General features: G+C 40.4%; 1 protein-coding gene across 1 annotated transcript in view; it reads right to left on the bottom strand.

The window, feature by feature from the left end:
- Positions 1–4,852: 4,852 nt before the first annotated feature.
- TRPC3 (transient receptor potential cation channel subfamily C member 3) overlaps positions 4,853–11,157 on the bottom strand; it is a 256,571-nt gene continuing 250,266 nt past the window's right edge. Inside the window, exons 10-12 of the mRNA XM_066573799.1 lie at positions 9,746–9,829; positions 9,341–9,416; positions 4,853–5,976 (exon numbers count right to left, since the gene is read on the bottom strand). Coding sequence (XP_066429896.1) covers positions 5,834–5,976; positions 9,341–9,416; positions 9,746–9,829 — 303 coding nt within the window. The 3' untranslated portion in view covers positions 4,853–5,833. The remainder of the gene's footprint in view (positions 5,977–9,340; positions 9,417–9,745; positions 9,830–11,157) is intronic.

Here is an 11,157-nt window from a genome sequence, read left to right as displayed (position 1 = left end):
TTGAGAGAAACTTAGAAGTAGAATATTGATGGCAGAAAAAGACCACATGGTCCATCTAGTCTGTCCTTATTTCCTTTTTATTTGTCACTTAGGATAGATCTATGCTTATCCCAGGCAGCTTGAATTCATTTATTGATGATTTTCCAACCACGTCTGCTGGTAGTTTATTCCAAGCATCTTACTCTTTCAGTAACAAAAATATACTTCCTGACGTTGCTTCTGATTTTTCCCAAATAATCTCAGATTGTGCTCCCTTGTTGTAGTGTTTAGCTTCCTAATAAAAATGCTATGGTCCTGCACCTCATTTATATGTTTAACCTATTTAAAAGTTTTGATTATGTTTTTTCGCTCCTCCAAGCTATATATATTAAATTCTTTAAGTCTTTCCTGAGACCTTCCACCATTTTTTAGCCCATTTATGGACTCGTTCTATTTTATCAATGTCTTTCTGTAGGTGAGGTCTCCAGAACTGAACACTCTATTCCAGCTGTGGTCTCACCAGAGCTCTATACAGCGGGATCACAATCTCCCTCTTTCTACTGGTTATACTTCTGGCTATAAAGCTGAGCATTTAACTTGCTTTCTTTCATGCCTGACTGCACTTTGGGCTCATTTTGAGGCTGTCAGAAATCAGAACCTCTAAATCATTTACTTCTGAAGTCCAGGTTACACAGAACAGCTAATTTGATGCTCATTCCGAGGATTTCTTCTCCCCAAGTGCATTATTTTACATTTGGAAACATTAAATTGCAGTTTCTGTTGTTTTGACCATTTATTCAGTAAGACTAAATTGTTCTCAATGTTTAAGATATCACCAGCAGTAGCAACCCTATTGCACACTTTTGTGTCATCAGCCAACAGACAGACCTTACCTGTTTAACCTTTTCCTAAGTCACTTAGCGTATTTTCACATCTGCGGCAGGTATTCCTACTCCGTTCAAGGCATAGAAACGGGGAATCGCTACAACCGAACGGTTCCATCTCTGGACGGAACCAAGGTCGGACAGACCCCATTGACTATAATAGGGTTCGCCCACTTTCCGCCCAGCTGCTTGGCTTTTAGACAAGAGAAAAAGCGTTACATGCAGAGCTTTTTCTTCTGGTATTTTCAGCCGGGTCTGTGACGGAACCTCCGTCCGGAGGTCCCAATGCAGATGTGAAACCAGTCTTACCAACAGATTAAAAAAACATGACCCAAGAGAGACCCTTGTGGTGACCACTCGTAACTCAACCCTGGTCAGAACGCACTCCACTAACACCACCACTCTGGCATCTTCTAGCCAATTGTGAATCCATCGGAGTATCATGTGATTCGGTCCAATATTCAATAACTTATCTATAAGCTCTTCATGGGGAACTGTATCAGAGGCTTTACTGAAATCCGGATATCATATCCATGGCACCATCTTCATCTACCATAGTTTGTGACATAGTTAAAGATATCAATGAGATTAGTGCGATCTGATCTGCCCTCAGTAAAGCTGTGCTTTTTAGGGTACAACAGGTTGTTGGTCTAATATCCTCTTTCAGGAGAGTTTCCATTGCTTACTACAAATGTCAAACTAACTGGCCTGTAGTTCCCTGCTTCTTCTCAATTACCCTTTTTATTGATGGGTACAGCATTGACCATTCTCTAGCCATCAGGAACATCTCCTGGTTAAACAAATCCGTTGCAGCAATCACAGGTTGGGGTTCTTTACGAACTCTAGGGTGGACGCATCTGGATCCATCGCCTTATTCAGCTTTAAATGTGCAGGTTCACCTACAACATCAGCCTCCAAAAACACTAGATCTGAGCTCTTACAACTAGAAGTACCACCAGGCCAAATCATAGTATCATTCTGAAGACTAGCTTCTGAAAATGCAGAACAAAAGTAGCTTTTCAGATGGTTAGCGATGGCCTTATCTCCATTAAGAACTTGGTTTGCATCATCTGTGTGATCATCATAATACACACTAGAACATCTACTGTATAGTTCTTTTGTGTTCCCATTTTGCCTGGGGTGCTTCTTTAAATGTAGTTTAAAGGCAAACTCTTGTAGTATAATGGAGTGGTCATAAATATCTTGGTCAGTAGACAGTGGAGCTTTGTTATGAAGAACAAACCATGATATTTTTACTTCATTCTTGCCTGGATTTTCATAAAAACAACATGTGCATATATGATGAGATGGAAGCATTTGCAGGGGGTAAACATGTGTCTGAGATGGATCAATGCACCTTAATTCACTTCTGGATCCATGCTATATTTTAGGCATTACTTGACATATGCAGCCTCCAGATACATAGTTAATATACATATACACAACATCTATTGTGCATATTTTGCCTTTTGTAACGAACTTCAGTAATGTATGGTGATCATACAATACAATGTGCTGACCAAAATATTGATGTCATAGGAACAAAATGCTGTACTTTCATAGCATGACCCCAACACCACAAGAAAGCAGTACATAAGTGCTTCTTAAAGCATGATATGATGCAGGATAGTTGCGTTATCGTTACCTTGTTGCACTGGAGCTGTGGTTTTGGCTTTAGATTTTCATACCATTCAAGTGATCGCAGAAGATTAAAATAGCACAACTCTTATCCATGAGCTGTCCCTGGAATTGTACTTCAGTCCCATTGAAGTTAAAGGGGTTTTCCAGGCAAAACATATTGATGACCTATCCTTAACAGACAGGCGGGGCACCACTGCCAGTCAGCTAATGAGAGCTGCAGTCAGCTAACCAGAAAGCTCATATTGTTGTCCGTTTGGTGGTGGCCTGGTTTGGTATTGCAGCTCTCTCCTATTAACTTCAACGAGAGAGAGCAGCAGTACTAAACTGGATCATTGCAGAACGGACAGCTTTATGAGCTTTCGAGCCAACTGGCAGTGGAGCCTATCAGCTGATCGGCAAGGGACCCAAGCATCAGGCCTCTCTTGATCTGCTATTGATGACCTATGATAGGGATAGTCATCAGTAGTGTTTGCCGGGAAAACACCTATAAGCTGAACTTTAATACCAGACACAACCCATGGGGCAAGAGTGGTGTTTTACATAATGGGGAGCAAGCCTTTAATCTTCTACAACCATTTTATTCTGCCTGTTACATTTATCCCCAACTTCTTAAAGAATTTTTCTGAGTATTTTTTTTTAATTATTAAAAGCCCCTTCTTCCCCATGCAGTTAAATTACTAACCAGCATAAACTCACCTCTCCCCACTCCGTCCCATTCCACTGCTTGGTCCTCCGCTTCGGGGTTTGTTTATAGGCTGCAGTTCTGTTTACAGAATATCACTGGCACTGCAACCAATGACAGAGCTCCATGACCAATCACTGAGCTCTGTCATTACCTGTAGCGTCTGTGACGTCCCACAAACAGTCTAGAGCAGCCTATAAACTTGCATCAGAGGTCAGCGCTGGACACAGTGGGAGAGGCGAGTTTATGCTGGTTAATTATTTTACTACATGGCGAAGGGGCTTTAACAAAAAATAGAAAACTCCTTTAAAATTACTTTTAAAATGATTAGTGTATATTTACCAAATTTGCAAGTGGGACAAGGACCAATATGAGTGGTATATTATATACTGAGCACCAGGTAATATGTCAACAATACACTAGAATACATAGAATAGCCTAAAAAACAGCAATACAGGTGTATTTACTTGCAAATATGTTTAAACCTTTATATAATGAAGCATCTGTATCTATGGAACATCAACAGCTATAATACCATTACATTATATTAGAGATCTGGCTATTCGTATATTTCATGTGGCAGGGGTTCTATGTGCTTTACATTGAGACATGGACTAATACGATATAAGTCTCTTGGCCTTTGTAAAACTGCAGTTACTAGTGATAAGGAGTGGACAATTTTCAGGCTGCACTGCACTTGAAAAGCAACATCTTTTATTAAAGCAGAGTACTCTTTAATGACAACTGGGGGGTACTATGAAATCTGCAATATTTTGTAAAACACTACTGAAGGGCAGATGCCTAGAATGCCAGTGGCCTGCACAAGGGTAAAAGGTAATGGCATATTCCACATGTATTGCCATAAGGCTCATTTCTCATCCTACCTTCCAAAGTAACTGCTGTTGTAACCGTAAGTGAGGATGGGACTTCTCACGCAGAGCTAGACTAGTCCCATCCTCACTTACGGTTACAACAGCAGTTTATTGTAAGGTATGATGAGAAATGAGCCTTATGGCAATACATGTGGAATATGCCATTACCTTTTACCCTTGTGCAAGCCACTGGTATTCTAGGCATCTGCCCTTCAGTAGTGTTTTACAAAATATTGCAGATTTCATAGTGCCCCCTAATTGTCATTAAAGAGTACTCTGCTTTAATAAAAGATGTTGCTTTTCAAGTGCAGTGCATCCTGAAAATTGTCCACTCCTTATCACTAGTAACTGCAGTTTTACAAAGGCCAAGAGACTTATATCGTATTACAATTAGGTAGATGCTGTGACACTGATATGTGCAAAACGGAGAGCCATCATGGTGATATTTTAAGCAAAGTTCTTGCAAATATTCTCTTTAGTGGTTCTTAGAGCAGCATTCTAGCCACAGCATGGACCCATTCATAATTGGTTCTGGTTTCTTTGTGAAATACTATACCCTCATAAATAACAATATTACCATGAACCTTTAATTAATGCCCCAGTATCTGTGATATGTACTAAATTTGTTCTTCTGAGCTGTTTGAATTATTGCCCATTACAATGATATCCAGCAGAATAAACTGATTTATGAACCAAATTAAATCCTAACATTCCAGTAGACTTTGATATATGACTAAGAAATACAGTATTCCTTCCACCTAGAGGTGATAAACACAATTACTTCAGGCATGATTTCTATGCACTTTTTATTTCTCTTTAGTGATTTATAAACTGTACTCCTAGTGGAAAGGGAATAGTAATTACCGTACAGCCCCTTAATGTGCAACAGTCATGAGATGCACTATGATCCTTGTTGGACATTTCAAGCCATCTCGGTTCAGACTAGTGGGTGCCAGTCAGAACTGAATATGCTGCCCACCATTCCAGTTGAATAGACTGGGTGGGTGGCACATTGTCAGAGAATACCTGTCTATCTTGTAGATCCATGGTTCTCTTAGAAATGCTTATTTATCAAGATCCTGCAGACAGACAATTTTTCAGTTCGGTTATAGAAAGAAATGGCTTGTTATGTTATTATGACAGCACTGTCATTGTACGTTATTCTGAAATGATTCAACTAGTAGTTCTAAGTAAAACTTCTGACTCCTTTACAAAAATAATTCATTGCTAAATGGAAAAATCTGCACCACTGTTGTAGTATTACAATGGTGTACACTATAGGGATGTGCGTACTAGGTGACAAAAGCAAAGGACATACTCATGTCACAATCATTATCAACATCAACCTACCAGTTGACAATTTATTAGGATTAGTCAGTAATGCAGACCATCCATTGGTTAGTTAGAGTAATAAAGCTACTCGTCCTTCCCTTTTGTCCAGATTTTCACACCCTTTAAATCACCAAATTGTGCCTCTGAGGTGTGAACAGTAAAGCTTTAATACCATAAATGACCCAGACGTTGACACATCTGCAAAGCTCTGGCTTCCTGGTCATACTAAGCCTGGACTAAACTAATTATGTCATCCAAATCTATCCAATGGAACCATTATGACATGACGGTGGTCCCCAGCAGCTTGCAGAGCATGGAGGTACATTGATAAGACTTAGATGAATCGTGTGCTATAAATCTATCAGACTTCGTTTTTTCTTCAAGTATCGGATGCAGTTTATTGCCATTGTACTTGCTGCTGACAAATCTTCAGGATCCATTACTCATTCACACCTTGACATACTGGGATTTAGCTTTTCACTTAGTTTATGAATCAAGGCCGACAATTCTTCAGTAGCTTGTGATTTGTCTTCTAGAAGTTCATAGCGAAGGCTTGAAATATCTTGTTTTATTTCTTTCAGTTCACCTGTAATAAAAATGCAAAAGCAATTTGTATAAGTGATTTGTAGTTCTCCTCAAGTCACCCTCCAATCCGCTCAGTGACAGCATTCTCTTTATTGCCTTAGCCACCAAGGCATATAGTGTATGCTCTTCAGACAGATATTTCGTATACGCAGAATGAATAGGTTGCTCAACAGCCATGTTTGATTGAAAAAATAAATAAATAAATGTGACATGTTTCTTTTTTATTTAGCGAGTGAATACCTTCCCAATTGGTGGTAGAGTATTCCGAAAGGTTAGATTAAACTATGGATAGTGTGTTATAATACACCCCGGGGTGTCATTTCAACAGTTTGTTCTGAAATACTTGGATTATTATGATCAGTGTAATACTCCGGCAGTGGATGACTTGTTAAAACTCATTATAAAAATGAAAGTTCAGAAATGGCCGAGAGACAATTAGAAATGATTTGTATTTTGCTAGAAGATCGCTGCTACCCAGTTAATTGTTGTCCGCTGCTGGCTATTAGGTGACTAATTCTATACTCCTCATCCTATTTGATCATTTAATGACCTAAAATGATTTATTTAAGAATGGAGCCCTACTTCTGTGAAAACTATGTAAAGTATTTAGTGCCATACCTAAAGTCTACAAGTATGGTATAGACATAGGACTCATGATTTGTAACGGTTACCATCTTTATGCTTCAGATATTTACTGAATCCTGTGTCCAAAAACACAACAGACTTCTGAAGCTAACTGTACACAGACGACCGCGAAATCGGGTTGAAAAATCCAGCCCTATATTACGCTCGACCATCGTGCGTTTTCACGCGAATGTGAGGTGTTTTTCTGGCAAAAACACCTCCTATCACTTCTGTGAAGTAGCGATTGTCCGGCTCGGCTTTCAGGCACGTTAGAGGATCGACAAGTAGTTCCGATTGTTTTCAATCGACAAGTATTTCACTTGAAAACAATGGGCAATGTATTCCAAGGAACGCGAAAAGATAGGACATGCCACGAAGTCCGTTGTCGGACCTCTCTTCTGCATAGTGTTAGAACCATGTGTCAGACCTCGCCCAACATGGGAGCTATGCAGGGAAATCTCAGTGTTGGGCGAGGTCCCACATTGGATTGGAAAGAGTTAAATCCATGTGCCATACACTGGTCCTTCAGGTGTACAAGTATTACCTGGTGTTCCTTTAAAGGAAATCCATCAGGACTTTTCCTCCCATAAAGGTAAACATGGGAGATATAAACACAAGTATAATGAGTTTTTTTTTTTATATTCACACTGCTTCCTGAGCCCTGAAGTTTGCATTCTTGCAATATGCAAATGGACATTTCACATGCTGTCACAGGTTTTGCTCCAATACAAGCAAAAATACTTAGCTACAGCACTCGTACACATTTCATAGTGTATATTTTGATCAAAACATGTGGACCCATTCACCATGTCCATGCAGCTATTTGCTTTCGGACTTGTTCCTAACTCTAACAGACACCTCTCTTTGTGCATAAGCCTGAATTCAGGGAAAGCAGGATACCAAGCGATATGGTCTAATTAATGGACCGGGTACAGATGGATGAATGGAGGGCATGGCACAAGTGGAGACTGCCACTCCCACACAAATGCAAATACAACAGAAAACAAAGTCATCAGTTTCAAGAGGTAAATTAACTGTTTCCAATCCAATGTCTGGCCTGCCCCGACATCATTTTCCTCCACAACTCCGATGCTGGGACAGGCCCGAAACTGCAGTGCAGGGGCGCATCTGCACCTGATCATCAGACATATCAGGTGCAGGTCCACTCCTGCACTGGTCCTTATCAAGGACCTCTGAGGAGAAGGTAGAAGGGTTTTTAACCCTTTCTGCCTTCTCCTTTACACATTACATAGCGCTCAATTAGCGCTATGTAATGCACGGAGATTCCACCCGGCGATCATGTGACCGCCGGTTGCACCTGACCCCAGCTGTTACATGATCGCCTAGCCAGGAGGCTGAAGGAAGAATGCGGAAGTATTACTTCTGCATGCTGCCCGGCGATCATGTGACCGCTGGGTGCCACCTGACCCCAGCTGTCACGTGATCGCCGAGCTGTCACGTGATGTGGCCACCGACACCCTCCTGAACTCTTTCAGATCAGGAAGGTGAAGGAAGAATTTATTTTTTCTCATCCATTCTCCCCAGCTCCAATTTATTTGGAGCTGGGGAGAATGGATGAGAAAAAATAAATGGATTGGAATGGGTTATGATGTCCTAGTTTCCTTGAATCCATTGAGGCCTATACCAAAAGAGAGGTATCAAATAGTTAGGAACCAGTCTGGAAGCAAATGGTTACCTGGACATGGCAGATGTGCCCCCATCATTTGATCAAAATATGCACTAAGAACCTTGCATTTTTATGTGGTTAGTATATCTAACAGTTGTGCATTTTTATTTAGATATTAAATGTATATAAGTGCTGTTGACACGTTTTTGCTCATAATAAATGTGTAAACAAACCAACTCGTAGAGCTGGTTCTTTAATGTGAGATGAGAACCAGAGACAGAGCAGCAGTTTGAACATCAGGTCATAAGCTGTGCAGCTAACCCAGAGTATATAGTGGGGTAAATGCTGCCAGTATGAGACCTACCATTATGTTAAAAGGGAGGAGTGAGGGAATGACTGTCTTCTGTTCTGCCCTTTGCTTGTCTCTATGCTTTGTAGAGTCAGAGTAGAACAAAAATGAGCAGAGTGCATGAAAAGCAGTAGTATGAAATAAAGAGCCGTTCAGGAGCTGAAAGAGTGGTCTCTTTTAGCTGAGCCAAAAGAATGGTCTCACCCATGGGTCGAAATTCTCATCATTACTGGTCTGGGCTACCCCTTATTCAGCCTAAACCCTGCCCATTCCTAGTGATTGACATCTTCAGCTCCCTTGAGCTGGACTTGCTGAGCATTCCAAATGAGCTGGAGATGTCAATCACCAAGAAGAGTTTAGGCTGATCAAGGGGGAGAGAGTTCAGACTGCCATTCGATGGTTCACACCTCACTTACATACCAGGAAAATCCTGATTTCAGATCGTAAAGAGCAGTGTGAGAAAAATAAAAAGTATCACCACATTTGTGTTCCTATCCCTCCGCCATGTTTATGGAGGGCAATTAACATGGTAGGCTTCCTTTAATAAACACTTATTTATGGGCAATTTTTGCTAATTGTTTTTCATCAAACCACCTTTATACTCAAAAACATGGACAACTGGTTAATCCACTGGTCCGGTATGTACTGCAGTTCCTATTTTTTGGACATGAAATGCTTGATAAGTCAATACGCCAAAAACATATTGGTTGGTCAATATAATAAGTGTAGGTAGTAAATGTAAATCTACATGATTATTCCTCCTACCTTCATTCACTTCATCATTTTCTTTGTCCACTTGGGCTCTCAGCACATATCTTTTTATAAGTCTTTTCATTATTTGCTGTCAGGGAAAGTGACAAGGAGATACAAAACATGAATCTCTAGAGAAGTGACAAATTGTCAGCGCTTCATTGTGGAACATCAATGATGTGAAATGATTTCTGAATGTTCTTTTTTGTGAAATACTGTAACTTTTTATATATGAAGACATAATGTTTTCAGGATACCTCATTATTAAAGAGGTATTCCCATATTATAAAGTGATTGCATATGGTCTGATAGGTGGGGTCAGACCTCTGGAGCCGATTCACATCACTTTACAAGATAGGAATACCCCTTTAACAGCTTTCTTATTGAATGAAAGGTAGAGAAATATGAGGAGCCACTTACTTGATAGCGAGTCGGCTGATTCAGAATACTGTTGAAACTCCGTGACTCAAAAACCTTGGCGTTTGACTGGGAGAAGAGGTTTAGCTAAAAGAGAAGGCGTGTTGGTTAAAGTAGACCCTCAATGACTTTTTGTTACCATTTTGGGTGCTGTTCAGGATCTAATGTATCAGTTGATCCTGCAGATGGCATTCATGGATGTCATGGCTCCATGCTACCTTCAAATCTCCTAAGTAGTAGGAAAGGAAAGAATACCAGCACAGGACCATTATATCCATGACAGCACCCAACATATCCAGCAAGTGTTACAAAAAAGTGTACTGTTAACATTTCCATGGACACCATAAAAACTTCTTTGAAGTTTGAGGTTCCTTAGGTTTTAAATTGATTTCATGGCCAACTGTGCAAAAAATATTCTTTTAGGGAATGCAAACATTTAGCATAAAACAGGCCTATTTGTCACATTGCCCTAGTCAGACAGATGGGAAATTATCTCAATGTGCCAAGTGGATACTAGCAACACTCCACACCAGGCCTGCAACACCATCGAAGGACAATCTGTTTCCTTTTTGCGGTTTTTGACACTTAATAGATCGCTGTTGTCAATATACTATGCATCCAGATTTATTCAAATGTGAACATGATATGACTGTAACAAATTGTATTAATAAATGATAACTTACAATCAGATAATCTACTTAAATGGAACTATAAACTAACTTATGGTGGTGATACTGTAGGTTCCCTGCAGTCTGGGTAGGCATTTCTTATATTTTCACAATATGATTTAAGGCTATACAGCTCTGATGTTGGAAGACTCCCATCGGGGTTCTCTTAATGTATATTGCCAGCCTCTCTGCTGTTGGAGCCTATCCAACATGTCACCCGATCTAGCACAGTCATTCTCGAAAGTTAGCATGTACCATGCAGCTGAACGGCTGGCTGTACGTTGTGTGCATGCACTCCCATTGATTGCTATGGGAGTGTGCATGTACAGTATGCAGCCAGCGGTCTGTCTGCACAGTCCACGCTGACTTTCCGGACTGACAGCGCTGGATCAGGGAGGTCGGCTAAGTATAGGAAATGCCTCCCCGGACTCCAGGGAATCTACTGTATGACCACAATAATTTAGTATATAGTGCTTATACCTGGTGATAGGTTCCCTTTAAAGAAAGAGGTCCTAGATTCACAATCCTCATCTCTTAGCCAAAGCAGATAGCGGGTACAAAGTTTCTCTCACTCTGGAGGATCCAGTACATTTATGCATTGCGCAGACAGCCTATTAATGTAAATGGGAACTGTGTGATGTGAAATTTAACCTATACTGGTTCTCTAGGAGAAATGGGCATTTGTTATGTTCAACAAGTTGATAGTACATGCACAAGGTGAGATTCAACGCAGATTTTTTTCGTGCA

This window comes from Eleutherodactylus coqui, chromosome 7 (assembly GCF_035609145.1).
Source record: "Eleutherodactylus coqui strain aEleCoq1 chromosome 7, aEleCoq1.hap1, whole genome shotgun sequence".
Lineage (NCBI taxonomy): Eukaryota > Metazoa > Chordata > Amphibia > Anura > Eleutherodactylidae > Eleutherodactylus > Eleutherodactylus coqui.
Note: the sequence above shows the minus strand (reverse complement) of the source record. Positions and strands in the feature narration are given on the sequence as shown.